This window comes from Centroberyx gerrardi, chromosome 20, assembly GCF_048128805.1.
Source record: "Centroberyx gerrardi isolate f3 chromosome 20, fCenGer3.hap1.cur.20231027, whole genome shotgun sequence".
NCBI lineage: Eukaryota > Metazoa > Chordata > Actinopteri > Beryciformes > Berycidae > Centroberyx > Centroberyx gerrardi.
In genome coordinates this window covers 14477742-14496756 of record NC_136016.1, presented here as the reverse complement: position 1 = coordinate 14496756, position 19015 = coordinate 14477742, and the positions used below count along the sequence as shown (strand labels likewise).

At 40.3% G+C, this 19015-nt stretch overlaps 2 protein-coding genes across 3 annotated transcripts; one reads left to right on the top strand and one right to left on the bottom strand.

The window, feature by feature from the left end:
• The first annotated feature begins 2172 nt into the window (after nucleotides 1-2172).
• On the top strand, nucleotides 2173-5022 carry LOC139927975 (zinc-binding protein A33). Its single transcript, XM_071920300.2, has 5 exons — nucleotides 2173-2265; nucleotides 2626-2859; nucleotides 2989-3008; nucleotides 3992-4134; nucleotides 4445-5022. The coding sequence occupies exons 1-5, from the start codon at nucleotides 2173-2175 to the stop codon at nucleotides 5020-5022; spliced, it is 1068 nt and encodes a 355-aa protein (XP_071776401.2).
• Nucleotides 5023-6322: 1300 nt separating this feature from the next.
• Nucleotides 6323-18420, bottom strand: casp7 (caspase 7, apoptosis-related cysteine peptidase). 2 transcript variants are annotated; one of them, XM_071920314.2, is made up of 7 exons: nucleotides 18312-18420; nucleotides 17768-17877; nucleotides 12589-12740; nucleotides 12331-12459; nucleotides 10346-10521; nucleotides 9749-9887; nucleotides 6323-9241 (listed from the first exon to the last, which is right to left on the bottom strand). In XM_071920314.2, the coding sequence occupies exons 2-7, from the start codon at nucleotides 17875-17877 to the stop codon at nucleotides 9066-9068; spliced, it is 882 nt and encodes a 293-aa protein (XP_071776415.1). In that variant the 5' UTR covers nucleotides 18312-18420; the 3' UTR covers nucleotides 6323-9065. The 2 variants fall into 2 exon arrangements, with proteins under 2 accessions (XP_071776415.1, XP_071776414.1); XM_071920313.2 differs by having other exon boundaries at nucleotides 6323-9204.
• Between the last annotated feature and the right edge of the window lie 595 nt (nucleotides 18421-19015).

The window sequence follows — 19015 nt, the reverse complement described above, 5'->3', positions numbered from 1 at the left end:
GATGATGATAGACAGGGAGAGGGGCAGATCAGCAGCGTCAGGAGATGAGGTGAAGAGGCCAGGAGGACAGGAGTGGACAAAATAACAGAAAAACCACACGAAAAAGGACTTAAATCACAATTAAAAAACTACACAGGTGAGCCATAAGTTGGATGCCAATTAGCAGTTTAAAAGATATCTGACATTCACCACTTTTATAAGAGTAAGACCACAGAATTGAATTGAACACTTCTGTGACACAGTTGCAACAAAAGATATATGTTGTGAACTTCAAAAATGAGTCGTCTTAAAGCCTTTGTCCTACATCTGCACAAAGGATGCCTTCAACCCAAAATGTCTGTTGCACAGTGGTGGATGATTGCTCTGCATGGTCAAATAATGGTCAAGGAATATGCATTTACCTTACACACATAAATGGCCACATATTCCTTGGCCATTATTCGACCATGCAGAGCAATTATCCCCCACCACCGTGTTTAACAGTTGGCAACAGACATTGTGGGTTGAAAGTATATAGAAGTGTGTATGGAGCATACAAGAGAGGTTACATGAACACCAGGAAAGTCAAATGCCTCCCAATCACCAGATCCAAACGTCACTTTATGGGAACTTATGGAGCGCAGAATGCAAAGTAGATTTCCACCTCCTTCATCACTCAAAGAACTGGAGGCTTTCCTTCTTGAGGAGTGGTCCAAAATCCCACTGCGCACAGTTCAGGACTCGTATGGCAACATTCCCCGGAGGAATGAAGCTGTTCTAGAGGCAAAGGGTGGCTCTGCTCCTTACTGGGCACTTGATATTCATATATTGTTAGGTATATTTTGTCCTTCCCCTCTAGGCCTGCCGGTGAAGACAAATTTTAGAACTTCATCTGGTGAGATGGGGAGAGGATGAGATTAGAGGAATAGGCAGTAAAGTGACCGAGGGGGAAGCGCTGCAGGGAAGCTGGAAGAAGGAGCATTGGATGTCATTAACCTCCTTCTCAAAGTAGGTTGCAAAGTCTTTGGTAGAAAGAGAGGAGGGAGTAGTAATAGGTGGAGGGGGGTTGAGAAGAGAGGAGAGGATAAAGAAAAGTTTCTGGAGGTTAGAAGCAGATAATTGGAGTTTAGAGTGATTAAAGCGCGATTTATCAGCAGAGTGTCTCAGTTGATAGCAAATCTCTCTCTAAACTGGTTAGTTTGGCATGTTCCTTGATTCCCAAACTGTCTTGCAAATGGGCATGTGTGTCAGAACGATCACAGTTGAGGTGGCGTTAAAATGGGGGCATGTGGCACTGCTGTATCTGCCATTTCTTACATGTCTTCTAATGAGACATGGGCCAAGATAATGGTTGTCAATTGCCACTGTCATAGGGAGGAAGAGATGGGGTCAATCAGACTGGTTGTCCCTGGAGTGCCAGGTCTGAGTGCCATTCTGTCTGTATGCTGTGATGTGGGCATCAGTGGGAGTTAACGGAGCGGCTGCTATAGGTGCATTTGACATTTACCCACTTATACATATGCATGGGCCATTTGCGCTATGTGTGTAAAAGGCCTGACGGGGTCATGGCCGGCTGGGACCAATTTAACTTTCTGAGTCTGACATCTTTTTCAGGAGATGTTTCAAGCACTCTGCCTGTGTGGAAAAGAATTGCGTATGAACTTTCCATGAGCACAAAACACATCTGTGTGTCATCAGTGTCTCACAAGCTTCCATAAATGTGCATATAGGGCACATGCACATACACACACACCCACGTATACATCAGGGTCAGAGTCAAGTCAGTATAAATAGAGCTCTCCTTGGCTTCTTGTTTAGTAGGACATGGAATAACTGCGGCCCGACTCCTCTAGCACTTTCCTTCCCCTTGTCTCCAAAGTTTAGATTTACATTCTCTGCTCCATTAATGGAACAAGGCGCATGCTTCCAAGTGGAGGTGGAGGGTGAGGGGCAGCGCACAATATCACAAGACCACCCCGTCCCTCCACTGGTCTCAGCCCTCCCCTACAACAAAGCCTTGGCATCTGAGGCAGCGCTATAAAAGCTCTGGTGGTTGTGGCTTCACTGGCGAGCTGTCCCTATTGACCCAACACTTGTAGTCTTTCTTTTCTGCTTCTTTTATCTGCAGTGCCTTGATCTGTTTCCTATTTGGTTTTCTTCATCTGCTTTCTGCTTGTGTGTTTCTCAAAGGAAATGCTTCTGAAACATCAACAGCACCTGCAGAGACAAAGAGATGTCATCGCCTACAGGATGAAGAAACTGGCAGCCAAGCAGGTGGAGATGACAGTAAGTCAATGATATTGTTTGACTTTCATGTGTTCTCTTGTGAATAAAGTGGTACCACCTTTGGCAAGTGAAAAGGAATTGCTGGCTGTCAGTGGTTAATAATTACAATCTGAGCTGGGTCAATCTGACCTTTCCCATCTCCATTTTTTTCCCATTAGCCTGCCATGTACATTGCAAAATCTTCATTCACTTTATCCATTAGTTGGCCTGGAAAGATAATAGTTAACCAGAAATGCTAGGATTCAACTGAGAAATAAATTGGGATATAGATCAGAAAATGACTTTCCAGCCTCAGAAAATACAGTCCTATATAGAAATGCAATCCTTATACTCTCTACTCCCTTGACTCCCCTACTTCAGAAAAAGACCAACGCACTGAAGGAGAAGATCAGGAAGAAGTACGAGGACATGAGGCGGATTCTGGATGAGGACCTGCGGATCACGCTGACCCAGCTGGACATGGAGCACGAGGCCGCAGAGAAGTTGGTGGAGGAGAGGATGGAAGACTGCTACCACCTGACCCAGGAACTGGACCAGGAGCTGGCCAACATCAGTGCCCAGGTGAAGACGGACACACAACAAATTGACATTCAGGTAACCTCAGGGACAAATCCTTCAGTTTTGATTTCATATGGTAACATTTCAAAGGCTTTGAAATCATTCATGGAGCTTCTGTCTATGGCATATAGATCAATAACTGTGTTCTTTCTCTGCCTTATACAGAGTGCTGAAACAGAAAAAAGGTATGTTCACATAAGCAGGCAATGGTTCTCTTTCCTCTGTCCCAAATTATTTTTATCTCCACTGCATGTTACATGTCATGAACTTTTGCACACAAAAAAACTCACCACTTGAAGCAGTTTAATTGGCTGCTGCTGACAAGACTCACCATGCAAGAAGTGTCAAAAATAAGGCTACTCTGTTAAAACCTGAGAAAATAAGGCACTGTGCACCTCCAATTATCTTTTAACCAGCTACAAAATCCAACAATAGACAGCAAGTAAGAAATGTGTTTAGTGATTGACAGAACTGGATGATCTGTGATGTGATAGCGAATACCTGACATTCACATTTGATAGGTTATCATTTTGCCTCGCACATTCAGGAAATGGCAGTGAAAAAAAAAAAAGCCAATGACGCAAGAGCTAAACAATTGTTACCATCAAGACCTGTTTCTTATTTATCGCTTTTAATCACGTCGTCACTTACTGAAAATAGTCATTCTGTAAACACTTCCTTGACGGAGATTGTTTTAGATTGTTAGCAGACACATTTTAGACATACTGTGATCTCTTAGCAGTTGTTACATGTTTATACCAGTACATCATGTCATATGCTCATATCATAATCATCATAATTGTATCAAAATCAATACAAAATCAATACTAAATGAAGGCAGGGATCTTGCACATTTTTTCTTATTAAATTCCATGACTGTACCATAATCTATAGCACAATTTCCATGACCAGCATTTGTAAGCATCTATGTTTAAATGTTTATTTTTTTGTTTAATAGCTGATGTAAATGTGTTTCTTCTTTTAAATGTGAGTTAAATTCGACAATAAATGGTTGGCTATCTGAAAAAAAGATTTTGAACAAATTTCCACAAGTTTCCAAAACTTTTTGGACGCTCTCATTTTTCAAATTCCATTGCTTTTCCATGTCTGTAGGAGTCCTGTACGAGGTATCAACTCCAAACCCTTTGTTTTGCCTTTTTGTAATTAGAATTTCTGAGACACTGAAGTTGACTGACCCTGACCTGATTCAGATGGACGAGTTCAAGAACGAACAGCTTCTCAGTCTAACCATCAATCTGCTGCTGTTCATCAGATCCCAGGTCCCTGTCACCAAGAAACTGTTTCAGAGCTGTGAGTTCACCCAGAGTCAACAGGGAGATTGACATGTCAAGTAGAGTCTCATTCCTCAGTAAGGCAAAGGTTACAATTAGCCCTAAAGGAGTACATATAGCTCAACATGCAATACTTGTGGTGTTTTGTTTTCACCCTTGACACCCTTCTCTGTCATTTCACCTTCTGGGAGTTTCTGTGGGGAGACAACTTCACACCTCAGCTGCCCACATGTATTGTCTTTCCTATTGGATTTCAACCATGCTTTTCACACTTTCAGCTTTTCTAGGAGAACGTGAGACATGAGATTGATCTGGTGTTTTCTACTCAGATGCTGCAGATGTTGTCCTTGACCCTGACACTGCCCACCCCAAACTGATCATCTCACCCAAGGGCGACCTGGCCACCTACACAGACACCTGGCAGGAGGTCCCCGAGACGCCCTCCCGCTTTGACACCACCCTAAACGCAATCAGCCAGCAAGGCTTCAGCGAGGGCCGGCATTACTGGGAGGTGGAGGTGAGCGGGAAGACCTACTGGGAGCTGGGTCTCACCTACCCTAGTATCCCGCGGAAGGGCCGGGAGGAGGACTGTTGGCTGGGCCGGGGCAGGGAGTCGTGGTGCGTGGAATACTTCAACGGAGACTACACAGCCTGGCACGGCGGGGCGCCACATGAGCTGCCCCTGGTGGCGGGAAAGCAGTTCACCCGCATCGGGGTGTACTGCAGCTTCCCCGGGGGCTCGGTGTGCTTCCTGGGGGCCGACACCATGACCCCACTCCACTGCTTCTGTGTCGGCACCTTCACCGACTCCCTCCATCAGGCAGTGTGTCCCGGTCACGATAACCAAGGGACTAACTGGAAGCCTCTGCAGGTCTGCGATGCGTCCCGATCAGCTCCGACCCTCTGAGGCAGAAATGCCTTAGAGGTAGCAGGGAGGGAGGGACAGGACACAGATGGCCAAGGAATGTGCTGTGCTGTGGGGCATGCGCATCAGCTGCCTGTCTGGCACTACGGCACATCAGCTTTGAATATGGGGTTCAGGCCGGTCTAAAAATCAGGCTGGTTTTAAATTTTTAGGTCTACAATATTTAAAAGTAACTAAACCCCAACCCCAAATCTGTGTAAAGAATGACCTCTAATAGAGAACATGCTACTGAAATTACCATCTACTATTGGCTGATCTTTGGTGCCACGTGATGTCACCACCTGTCGTACTCTATAGAAGGTAGGGCTGCACAATTAATCGTATATTAATCGCGATGTCGATATTGCCTTCCACAATTAATTGATTCTGGCCGCGGGCGATTATTCACGCTGGGTTTAGCTTGCTCTGGTGTAGGGCTGCAACAGTTAGTCAACGTAATCAAAACTCAAATTACTTGAATTTTGACCCAGTTTGCCGCTGACCTTTCAAAGTGCGTATAAACTCTTCCATTAGCTTGGATCCAAGTGTAGTATACAATGAAGCACGGGTTACGGGGTAAAATATTTCCTTTTTAATCTCCGACCAGAGACGCAGTACACAGGCAAACGTACTACTTCCTTATTTACACTAATTCTCCCGCGGGTCCTTATGGGAAACTTCGAAATAAAAGCCCACAAACACCCAAATAGACTTCTTACAAAATAAGTGTCTTAGAATACAAATGCCCAAAAACTAAGGCTACAGAGGTGATGGTCCCGGAAAAAAAAACAACGGACCCGGTGCACCGGAATCACAGGTTCAAAGATTTGTACATTTGAATGTTTTTTTATTTATAGGTTTATAAAATACATTATGAATGTGAAGGCATTTCGGTTAACTTAAAATGCTCAAGTGCAATAAAACAAAATGGATGAATAATCATGATAAATAATCGTGATCACAATATCGAGCAAAATAATCGTGATTATCATTTTAGCCATAATCGTGCAGCCCTAATAGAAGGTGACATCACCTGTCACCAAAGATCAGCCAAATGGCAATTTCAGCAGCATGCTTTTTACCATAAGATGTCAGGCTTTACACAGATTTGGGTTTGGGATTTAGTTGCTCTTTACGTGATATTCTCTGTAATTGATTGTCTTTCTATATTTCATGCATCTCTCACTTACATTGTGCAAAAAACATCAGTATGTCAATGTGCTCTCTATGGGTTCATAGACATGTGCAAGATGAGGTGACAAAAAAGAACCACACAACTCATTACACAATATATTCTTGATGTTTAATACAATAAAATAATGTTTACATAAGCATTCCTCTGATTTGAAGTAATTTAAGCAATGTATTGCCCCAAATTAAAAATGGGGCCAGATTATACTTTCTATTTAATTCATCCATTCATTTGTCCAAATCTTTTCAAATATATTCCTGAGGACAATAGCATTTAACACTGGAAAGCATTTAAAAATTTACCCCTTAAAATATTTTTTCCCCCTTCAATTCCATTCCAAAAAAAGTGGAGCAAACACTCCTTTCAGCACAGGTTGGGCACCACATCACTGATCAGAGATCCATGTGTCGAGAGGATTCAAGAGTTGTGTCTGTATGGGACAGGCACATTGTGTGTATAATGGGTAAAGTGTCTACCTTACGCCAGAGTACTGATCACGGTTCTGGCACCTAGAAATATTGTGTAATAGTGTTAGAAATAAAAAATGACAAAAACTGAAACAAAGACTGAAAAAAGGAAAATATCAAAAGAAATTCAAGCTATTGCTGAACTTTTCCCCAAAGTTACTGACACATGCAATCATGTGAATAATGCAAAAACTTTGCAGCAACAATGAGAGCATGCATTCTGGACATGTGGATTGTGAATGGTCAGACTTGTCACCACCAGTAATAGCTGCCTCTGTGATTGACAGACAGAAAACATCTGACTTTGGGACAAAAACGAAGTGTATTTGCAGATACAATCTTTGTGTACGTTATAATGACCCTCAGCAAATGTCTATCATTTTAAAAATAACCTTTTTTGGATTTTATCATATAACACAATGACAATAATGAATTCATTCACTAAATATGCTTTTCATTTATTATTATTCATTATAATATTTTCAGTATTTTTTTAAACATTGTTCAGCAATGTGCACAATATGCTTAAAAGGAATAAATTAAAGCAAATTAGAAGATAAAAGTTTTTTTTGATTGATTTTTTAAAATATTTTTATAGGAATCAATGCAAAGCTCAGTTTTTTTGTATGGCGTTAAGAAATAGAAAGACATTGCTAGGTACCTTTTACTGTAGTAATGTTTGACTGACAATTTACCACACTGATATACAGTGAAACGATGTGGGCATTTGTGCTTTGGGCCACAATCCAGTTAATCCATCATATGATATTTCCCAAAGTTATGACACATTTTAGACATTGTAACTTCTCTATCTGGGGCAAAACCCTTTGGTAAGTAGTGTAGAAATATTGTTAAAGAGAGTGAAAAGGAATGTCTAAATGTCAAAGGTTAATAATGGGAAATTCATAGACTGATTTATTGGACCCTGACCAATAAGAAGAAAAGTGCATCATTTTGATCATATGCAAATACACTAACTTCACTTGTTCAAGCTTGAACAACAAGCAAGTTTTCATTGCCAGCCTCGAGGTCTTCAACATCATGAATTTAATGTCTGCACCTCGAGAAAACTGGCAAAATCTCAAATGATTCTTGCTTTAATGGGGGTGGACTACTTACTATGCCTTTGACCCAAAGTCTCATATAACTCTTCGTTAAACAGCAGATGATCACATCTTCCTAGCCATTAATGAAGTTCTGTAACATTACATGTACCCACTGATGGGACACATTAAGGAACCTGAGGATGCCAGCATGCTGCTACCAACTAGAACTTAACCTGCTAGGAGAGCTGAGACATTGAGTCTATGGCAGGAGCAACATGACATGTTTTTGCTCTTAGGAGTCTTGTTTGTTTGTTTGTTTTTTTATCACTGACAGTTGAAAAACGTTAAAACACCCGACAGCTGAAAATGATCTGATCCATTTTCCAGCTGCTTTTTATTCCTTACATTGCATCCAAAAGTGTTTGTCGTCATTCTCTATTCAGTTTCCCAGTGGAAAGTGCTTTACATTAACTAGTGCATCTCAAAAGAGCCATTACTACAGGCTGTTTTGCAAAATCAAATTAAGACATATCAAAATAGGACAGGATTCATTCATAAAGGCTCTTACAACATTAAACTGCCACCTGGTTTCCAATTGATTTTACTGTGTACCAGTGACAGAATATTGTGCACATAATATCTAAGGCCAAATACAAATCTATTGTTTTTGGACTGTTGTTGGATTTGTTTCTGGAGAGATTGCTCTCAGAACACAAAATGTAGATTATTTTGTTAAATCAGAAGTCAATTCCATGCCATAAACGCACTAAGTGCCAAGACTTTCCTTTTAGAATCCTATCCACTGTGTACGATTCCTGTCAAAATCCATTGCAAATGCTGGAAAATGGAGAGACACATATTCAGATATGATTCCCCAAACCCACAAAAAATGGCAGCAAATTTCCCGGGCTGGTAGAAGAACATGGATATTTCACAATGCCTGTCGACAAAGATCAGATCAAATGTGACGTCATTATTCTGAAGAATAGCCTGAAGAAGAGGCAAGTATCACCATCAACACATGAACGCGGAGTGCCACTGTAAATATATATATTTTTCTCATGGAGAGCTTGTTTTGGGCCCAGCTACACGTGCAAAATGGCATACATGCCCAAAATGTGCAGTGTCCTGCTGGGCCTGGATCATCCCTGAATGTTTTGACCGCTTAGTCGGTACCTGAAACAGTCAGTCTAGTCAGTCAATCAGTCAGTCTGGCGGTCAGTCGGTCTGTGGAGTCATAGTCAGATTGGTGGTCAGTTGAAATACAGTTCTTTGGTCAGCATAGAGACCACGCAGGGAATCTGCTTCTTCTCACTGAAGCGCGGGTCTTCGGACCAGGACTCAAAGCTGGTGGCCACCATGTAGTTGACCCGTGTCAGGATCTGCATGATCTCCAGCTGCTTGCCAAACTCGTTCAGGACGTTGCAGAGTGCCTGGACAAACCAGGAGCCGCGCCCAGGGTTCCTCCAAGAGTAATACCCTGGAAGAGCAGCACGCGTCAGTCCCTAAACTAGGCTCTGAAACAAGCACACACACAGTGGATACACAAATAAGCGCATATACACTACCAGTCAAAAGTCTGGACAGACCTGATTGAATGTTTTTCATTATCTTAAAGCCATTTGGATCTAAAGGCTTAAATGCTTGTAATTTGTTTCTTAGAAGTGAAGTTGATGCCTATGTGTGAATTTCTTTCCAAAGCCTTTGCCTTTCCATCAAGGCAAAGGGTGGCTACTTTAAAGAATCTAAAATATAAGATAGTTTTGATTTGTTTATCACTTTTTTACTGCATAATAAATAACTGCATAATTCCATTTGTGTTATTTAATAGTTTTGATGTCTTTACTATTATTCTAAAATGTGAAAAATAGTAAAAATAAAGAAAAATGCGTGTGTCCAAACTTTTGACTGTGTACACTGCATTCAGTGATATTACAAATACCGAAAACATTTTCACATTCAAGCAGCAATTTACTTGGCAACCCAAACACAGATTTTAAAATGAATTCAAAGCTGAGGTTTACCTGGCACAGTTGAATAGGCAAAGAGGAAATCTGCCTCTACAGGAATCTTATGTCTTGGATTAGCATCCGTCTCCAGGGTATCGTTTGGAGGACCTGAATCTGTCTGTATACCATCATCAAACTCTGAACCCCGACAAGCCTGGTGAAGTAAATGAAATGACATTTCATTGAGATCCTGAGTAGCTTTCTCAACGATGACCTGGTGAGGCAATTAAAAATTAACTGTCTTTAAAAGCAGGGACGGACAATATTTTGAATTTGTGTACAAAATGGGCATTTATTATTATTATTAGTAGCAGTAATAGTAGTAGTATTATCTATCGTTGTGGAGCTATTGAAAGCGTTTCAAACCTTGCAATTGTGCTCTCAACAAAAATAAATAAGTAAAAATAAATAAGTTTAAGTTCTATTTTTCTGTTGGGGAGCTAGACCTTTGATTTAGACCCCTGGTTTTCCCCTTAAGACATAAATCTAGACTTCTACAATTATAAGTCATACCACAACTGCAATATGATTGCTACATAATCACAAAATGATCATGTGTTCATATGGCACTCATGTCTAAAAGCCAGTCTTCAGAAAACAAGGTCTGTGTACCTGGATGAAGAAGAGTTTGGGCTTGCCCACTAAGCTTTTGCACATGTCACCCCTGAACAGCGAGGTCATGGTCTTGATGGGCATGGCTCCGTCTGTGCCGTAGATCATGCCCTCCTCACCGTGGCTTAGCAGGATACAGGCGAAACACGAGCTGTCACTATGGTCTTCCTCCGAGGCTGACCCATGCACACACAAACAAACACGCTTAGCTCAGCTCAGTCTTTAGTCTCTAAATACATTTAAAACCCAGTTTGAGCTGTAAAATACTGTCAGTCCTTGTATCAGTAGCTCAGTCAATCAATGTAAGAGTCAGAAATGTCTTAATTCAAATTAAAACAAAAACATAAACCAACAGTTTACAGATTGAAATCAATGCAGAAAATTTTAAAATGGCACGCAACAGTTTTGTTGTAAATGGATGGCTACAAAATTTCCATACCACCCATCAAAATCTCATATTCGTCCAAATTTAAAACAGGAAGGTTTATCGGAGCTTGCCATGAAGTTCCTATGGTTTTATGTTCGTGAGGTTCTTGATCATCTTCATGTTCTCAAGTGGTTTTTTTTTTTACAGCCCATGACTTTATCTGGTCATGTAACTTGACCAGTGCTCCTGTGTTTCTGATCTAAGATCTCTGATCAGTGATACCAGCAGTATTCATCTTTGGCCAGATAGCAGAGCCATAGAAATTTCACTGTAACCTGTGTGATTATTTTTACAACAGTGCCACTTGCTGGCTGATCTGATTGATGATGCTTTAAGAAACAAACAGCACCCTTGACGTTCATTGAATGTGAACTTGTGTGTGCAGCTAGCACTGTAATTTAAAGGGGAATCAACTTAAACAGCAAATAAACTATATATTTCAAAACTGATGACTCTGGCAGAGCTGAATCTGGTTTCCAATATAAATTTTATTCTGTGCTTTTGTTTGCCAAGTAAATTAATAGGCTATTTCAAATCCCAAGATTCACTTTACCAACATCTAAGTACTTTTCCTTGTTTTGGAGTTGTTGTTTTTCTGGCCAACAAACACCAAAACATCAGGAATGTTTTCCATTGATTTGAGGCTGATATTTCCTTTGAAAGCTATTATTTATAATTGCTCTTTTGGCCCCTTAACCAGAAGAGAATAATAGTTAGGAAAACAGAAACAGTTAAGAAAAAGGTTAAAATACAAAAAAGATAAACTCTTAAGTTCCTATTAAAAATGTATTTAAATCAATTAGCATTATCATCCTTTCTATTAGCACCACTTTAGTCAACTTTCTCAGTGTAAAGTAGAATTCCTCATGCATGTTTTACGATGTTGACAGTGGTTCAGGATAATGCATAAAGATGTCTCTCTAGATTACCGCTGGTTGGTTATGCTTGCCAATCCCAGCATTTCTGGGGATTTATGGCAATGGTGGTTGTTGATGTTTGAATGTTTTGCAATGTTCAGTCTTGCTACACATTTTTGTTGATTAAATTCCATGATTTGTCCATGACTACTGTCATATAACGTAATTCCTATGACCAATACTTGCCAGAATCTATGTTCATATTATTCCTTTTTTTTTTTTTAAATATCTGATATTAATGGGCCAGATCTTGTTTTGGCTCACCACAACTAGGACGTAATCAGGACATTTGTTATCTGGGTTGTTATCATTATTCCTTCAAAGGTCAGTAGATCAGCCAACAGCCACGCTGTTTAATACTTTGACTGGTTTAAAAAAACAGAACCTATTTCCATGACATTTCAAAAACTTTTTGCATATGTATCATTTTCGATTACTTTTCCAGATCTGGAAACACAATTTTCAAATAACCTTTCCATGTTTTCCATGACCGTGGGAACCATGATTGGTATTAGGATTGGTAATGGCATCAAATCAGTACACCACTGTTATGCACTTGGACCATTATAAGGAAATAAGGCGTGTGTAAACAATGGCTGGTGCCCGAACAAGGAAATGACAGAGGACACTCCACTGCTCACCCTCTTTGAGAAGACGCTCCATCTTCTCACACGTCTGGTCGTTGTAGATGCAGACGTCGAAGCCCAGGCTCTTGAAGCACTTGAACAGCTCACCTGCGTCTCGATCCGTGCCATTGCGTACATTCATCCCTGTCAAGACAATTTGCTTAGAATACACTCTCTTTCTGACGATATATAATGCAGAATTGGTATAGATGTACAATGTGTTTGAAACCTAGCACTGGTGTGTAAAACCCCCCCGTATGTTAACATGCGTACCTGTCTTTTCATCAAAGTTTTTGTTGTTGATGATGATGCACTTGCCCACTCGCTGGTGGCTCATCTTATACTGGAATGTTGGTGAAACAATTCTGTAATGGCTTTCAGAAGAGTAGTCCTGCTCCCGCGTCTGGCCATCCTTATTCTTCTTACTAATGGTGTCAAGAGACAGATGGAGAAACAGAATATTAAAAAGGAAAGTTAATGCTTTCAAAAAAACATTTCCACAGTAGTATCTGGATTAAGACTATATATATGCAATTAAAATTTACCACTAAAAAGCTGCAGTATGATTTCCTTTTAAGCCGTCACTAAAGTAAAAATCAATTATTTATTGAGTTTCTGAGGAAAAATAATGCAGAACAACTCAATCAACATCCAATCTGAAGTACATCTGAACATCTGAAGACCGTAATAATGAAAAAAAATAGTGTATTTTGACAGGTCCAGCTCATCTTTTGAAAGAGTACAATAATAGCCTTCCTATATTTCTGGAAATAAATTAAAGCCATACAACACAAAACAAAGTCATTACAATATTCTTCTTTTTGCTTACAGAGATGTAATTCTGAGGGAGAGAATAACAATGTGAATACATTATTGCTATCTGAGACTTAATATTTCTTGTACGATCAAAACCATAAAAAAAAGTGACGTATGCTTCTTGAAAAAAAGGAAAATAAAGAAGAAGACAAAGCAGTTTTTAGCTTTTTGATGAAGCTAAACTCTCAACTTCTACGATGGTAGAGGTTACAGAACCTAAACGTTTGCTGATGTTCACTTACCGCAAGTGGGCAGTTAAAAATTCAATAAAATCCTTGACTCGTACAGTACAAGACACTGTCTCACATGCCGAAATTTTTCAAGACACACCAGCGACTTCAGTCAACGTCAAGGCTTCCAACATCAACACACGGAGAACTCACATGAACATTGAAAGCACCCTGAACGACTTACTCAGAGACCAAGGAGTACATACATTTTCAAATGAGGCATTAATGTCATGGCCAAATTCGGTCACAGTAATCCACTGTCAGGTCGAAGAAGAAGCTAGAACATGTTAGCGCCGATATCGAGAAATCATAAGCAAATCAAAGTATATTCAGCGACAGAGGAAATCTTTCACGAGTGGCAATTCTCACGCACCTGTCATATTTCCATTCTTTAAAGGATCCATCCAGATAGCTAAGCCACAGCGGCCCACTGGGGGCTCACAAAATCCATGCTTGTTCCAGAAGAGCCTAGTCATCAGGTTACTCAAGCACTGGAACAATGAGGACCCCATACCCAGCAACGCACACAAACACTCTCACACGCATACACACACAGCCAACCCAGCCATATTCTAATAAACATGTGATCCAGAACTTTTCAAAGCCCCCCCCCCCCCCCCCCTTCCGAATTGTGCCAACAGACCAAACAATTGAGTGAGGGTGGGCAAAGAGCCGCACCTCTGTGGTACTGTGGGCTGGGCATGGCAGGAACGGAGCAGGTGGGTGGGGGGTGAGGAGGAGGATGAGGCGGTTGTAATCTCTCTTACCTGGGTTCGTCATTAAGTGCTACGCCACTCTGCATCTGAAATGTGTTGCTCTTGTCTTGTTCTTTTTTTTTCCCCTGAAAGAGTTAGTTTCTCCAGACCTGGCCGCTTATTTTTTGGCTGTGTGCTAGGATACTGACATGCTCTCTGTAGTGGATGGAGACTGGACTGGGCCAGTGTGTGCTGAGGACAGGGGCGGCGCACTGTGAGCCCCCTGAGTCAGCAGCCACGCCACTACGCCAGAGCTTTCTAAAGGCCTATTCACACATGGCCCCTGCGCCCCGCTCCCTGCTGAGGTCAGACAGGGCAACATGTTGCTCCTCTGCTGACAGGCAGAATCCACCTGTACCAGCACACATACTGTGTGTGGCTAGGAGCCTCGGTCTTTAAGCTAGATCGAGATATGAGGAGGGATCCACCAAAAATTCATTAAATTCTGAGAAAATCACCTACTAGCCTAACGCCTAACACCTACAGATGCTTCAAACTAGGAATTTGCAAGTCAATTAGTCAATTAGTCAATTAGTCGACTAGTCAGCCTCAAGAAAGGCCTATATTTAAATTAGGCTGTGGATAGGCTTACAAATAAGTTTCTTGGCAAGCTTAATAATGAAAAAGCCTGAACTGCGTTTTCTCTGAGTCAGAATGCTTATCAATTTCTTCTTAAATTAATTAAGAAAGAGGGCAAAGAGAAATGTAAAAGATCTTTCTGGTCTATTTCTTCCTTTGTGCTCGTGTTGGACCTGCAGCCTCGGTCTAGTTTACAATTTCTGCGTGATGCAATGTTTTAGATGAATGATGAAACTTTAATAGGGCATATTTAAGACAGCTTTCCACATCCTTTATAAAACTGGTGGGATTAGGCAACTTTGGCGTCGTCACAATGACAACAAAAATGCCGCATGGCGCCTTGTCTTGGTTAAAATATAGATCTAGGCAGGGGTTAAAGTGGGCCGGAACGATCCCGCACCTTCGATTAATAAGTAAATAAATCTGATTGGCAGTTTCATAATAATGTCAAGCGAGTTCACAGTGCCAACTCTCACGCATTGACCGTGAGATTCACGCAATTAACATTTTTCACATGCTCTCATGCCACAAGTCCATTTTCTCACGCAGTGAAAAACAAATTCATAACTGATAACGTCGCGGCGCGAAAAGAGACACTGACAGCGCACGGACAGACAAGACAGAGCAGCACCGTGCAGCAGAGAGTTATTCAGACCATCTGAATAGCGAGAAATATACACAAATCTATTTTATTGTAATTTATTCCCATGCATGCTGCTCAGAGTAATCTCAGTCAGCGGCTCTTCTGTGTCTCTCCCTCTCCTCTCGCGCCGTGCGCACGCAGGCAGGAGTGGGAGTGAGTTACTATGGTTACGGGGACGCTCTGTGTCTGTCACTCTGAAACTTTCTCGCGATTCCCAATAATAGGTTTTTAGGTTAGTATGCCTATGCAAAATCATGAATGTAAGCACCTCAATGCTGAAATCTAGTAATATAACATAATTTTACATTTTTGGTTAACATTATACAGGGTTGCTGTTTCTTGACTTAATCCAAGAGGTAAGGTAGTGTAGAAATGCAGGAAATTTGTTTTAAATTACTATTTTTTTCTGACCCCCCCACCAATTATGTATTTTTCAAAATTTCAGCAACAAGACAGCAATTTTCATTATCACCTCTATGACATTATACACAATTCCTTTTAGGGATGAGCATGACTAAGAACAAAGAACTCAGTCTTGAATGTTAATGTTTCCACAAGAAAATAGTGGAAAATGGAACTTTGTAATACTGAGTTAGAATCAAACTTTACAGACTATTCACTCAGAGAAGAAGTAAAGGCACCAATATTTATTTTTTCAATGTCAAGTCTTGTTTGTCTGAAAAGGGCCCATTGCCGAGTTAATCAAGGCCATGACCTAATACTTTCTAATTGACTTTGAACCAGCCATTGTAAAGTTAGGAGGGGCGCGTGTTTCTGACCAGCCAATGCAGTTAGGTAACCATGACAATGCAGTGGCAATGCAAAACACATACTACTTAGGCCCCACTTAGGACTGCAGATTAGGCCTTCCACACTTAATATACATTTAATGATCATTTAACTAATCAGCCTACATTTGACTAACACTCTCGTTTGTTGAAATCTAAAATCTGAGTTGTGTTTATTCTTTTGTGGTTTTCTAAGAATATTTTGTGTTGATTAATACAACAACCATCTGCTCTTATTCTGGCGTTTGGGGAAAAAAAAAAATCTAAATGAAAGACAGAGCACACAGACTTTGTGTTTGAGTGCCAGTGTCTGAGTTGACAAATATTCCTCCAGTGCCACCTAGTGAGCCAGAATGGAACAAATAAAGAGCGTCTCAGAAACGTTCCTTCCATTTGTGCCCATGCCAGCCACAGTGATGCATAGTTTAGTTTACATTTTTACAAAATAAAGTTCCAAATGTCAAACACAAACCCATTTTTACCATTTCACAATCTCACAAAAATCAGACTTTTTTTTAAATACAAATGTACAAGTCCTTTCTACCAAGACATTTTGAATCAGCCCACAGGATCAATCTATGCTATGGATTTTTTATCAGTCTTAATAAAAAGCATGCTTCTGCAAACTATTTTGTCAGTCATGGTGAGTCCAAATGTCACATCCATAATGCCGGACTTGCTCTTTTATCCTTTGCAGTATAGTAACAAATGACAGTCTAAGTTTGGGCAGCCACTTGAGGACTGACTCCAGTCCTAAAATTGAGTTTAAGACGCTCCATGCATCATCACACTAATTAGGCGATCCAAAATTGGGTTGCTGGGTCGAATAAAGGGTTCATCTTACAATTTTTGTAGAGTCTGTGCTTTGATTGGTTGGAGCTGGAGGAGAATCAGCGCCACCTTCATGTCCAAGGACAATATAACCCTGGTATATTTCCAACTCAAAATATAATGACTCTCTTCTATATACGTACATCTTAGGGAATGGACATAATTGTGGACAGTTTTCTTCTTTTCTCATCTTAAGAGGGACCATGCATAAGTGTTAAAAAAAAAATAATTGTGGTTTTGGTAACACATTTCATCCATGTTTACTAGTTTTAGTCCCAATGTAGGTAGCTGTTGATTTGTATTTTTATTTGGACACTATAACAAAAGTACTTATTCTAAACATAAGCCAAATATTTGTGTTTTTTTGTGGTAGAAATACGCCCAGCAACACTGTTGCAGGGGAGACACTGATGTGTGTGTGTGTGTGTGTGTGTATGTGTGTTGAACTACTGAGGAAAAGGCTGAAGCAAAAGTCACTTTACAGCTGGAGCAAAAAAAAACTTTACTCTACAGCAGGGGTAAATGTTTTCATGTCGCACACCCTCAAAATAAACACACATTAGATATGCTTTTGTATGGGATGATATTTGTTATTGATTTATTATTGAATTACATAACTCTCTACACTGTATGTGGGGAGGTAATAATAATGAAAGTGAAACGTATAACAAGGACAGTCACATTTATAGATTTTCTAATAGGGAATATTTTAAGTGAGTTAAATTATTAGTCAAATTAAACTAGTCGTCATCTTGTGGTGGAACCACTGCTCTAGGTGGGTTTCCCCACACACTTTGGAGGGGAACTCACCTCCCAAACAGTAGAAATCTCCCTCTGCGGTCAGGTTTGGCATCTGTGGTGTCTTCCAGCTCCTCAACTTCCTCTCCAGGCACAGTGGCCTCTGCAGGTTCTTCAGCCATCTAAGGTCAGCACACATATTATATCTTAGCCTACTAGCTTGCTGACATCTCTTTAAAATACACCTACAGTATGACAAACATTATTTTAACACGACAATACACCTGTTCAGTTATTATCTTTATATACTTTGCGTCATCTTCTTCACATCACTGCTAACGGCAATGTTGTTCAAACAGTTAACAAAAAATAAATACTACTGGTAATGCTTAAACACACAAACATATGTCAAAGCCTTATAGCTCCAAGCTACATTAGATGCACATATTCCTCAACTACCTTTAGTAAGCTATTTAGCTGATTCACACAGGATATATAAAGCCTGATAACGTTAGCTGTCGCTACTACTTACGACATGTTAGCTAGCTTACAGTATAGTTAGCGATAAATCAAAACAGTAAAGTTTTCAATTTAGGGAACGCTGGTATCAACTCACATTTTGTTATACGTCTGGTAAAGCTTATTACACAAAAGTCACGCACACGTGTTTTCTTGTTGTTCTTTCTGAGCTTCTCAAGAGTTTTCCACAAAGTTTCTGTTCCTTGAAAACTACTTCAAGAGAAACTGAAAGTGCGTTCAACTACTTAGAGTCCTCTCCGAAGTGCGCATTGCGTCATACTTCACGTCACAGGTCTGGCTGATTTGTTATTCATACTGGACTAGCTAATTAAACATGCAAATACAGGTCACATTTGAATCTATCTTTACGGCTTATCCAGTTGTTTTGCATGCGGTTTTCTGATGTTATACAGATTATTATTCACCAGGCAATATTTCCTGCATGTTATTGTGCCTGTGTTAATGCAAACAACACAGAATGCGCGATGTGAAAGCTCAGAGTTAACAATCAATGATAATTGATTGCTTTTCTATAACTGAGATTGATGGGACAATTGACAGCAAGGAAGAAAAGGTTAAAATACCTAATGGAGAGAAACGAGTGTTGGCCGATATGCAGTCTCAATTTTGATAGTTATTATTAGATCCACTGAAAATTTCATATGAAGTATGAAAGTTATTGTGAGAAAATACAATGACCATGGGTAATTTTCATAAATGCTCCCATGGATGAGAAACTAGTAGAAAGGCCTATGTGTATGTATGTATGTATGTATGTATGTACCTATCTATCAATCTATC

Excerpts from the sequence above, each read along its gene's own strand:
- casp7 (XM_071920313.2), bottom strand. The coding sequence starts at position 17,877 with ATGGCTGAAGAACCTGCAGAGGCCACTGTGCCTGGAGAGGAAGTTGAG. Across the intron at positions 12,460-12,588 it reads AAACTTTGATGAAAAGACAG|GGATGAATGTACGCAATGGC; the intron begins GTACGCATGTTA and ends TTGTCTTGACAG. Across the intron at positions 10,522-12,330 it reads GGAGCGTCTTCTCAAAGAGG|CCTCGGAGGAAGACCATAGT; the intron begins GTGAGCAGTGGA and ends TGCATGGGTCAG.
- LOC139927975 (XM_071920300.2), top strand. The coding sequence starts at position 2,173 with ATGCTTCTGAAACATCAACAGCACCTGCAGAGACAAAGAGATGTCATC. Across the intron at positions 2,860-2,988 it reads CACAACAAATTGACATTCAG|AGTGCTGAAACAGAAAAAAG; the intron begins GTAACCTCAGGG and ends TGCCTTATACAG. Across the intron at positions 4,135-4,444 it reads CAAGAAACTGTTTCAGAGCT|ATGCTGCAGATGTTGTCCTT; the intron begins GTGAGTTCACCC and ends TTTTCTACTCAG.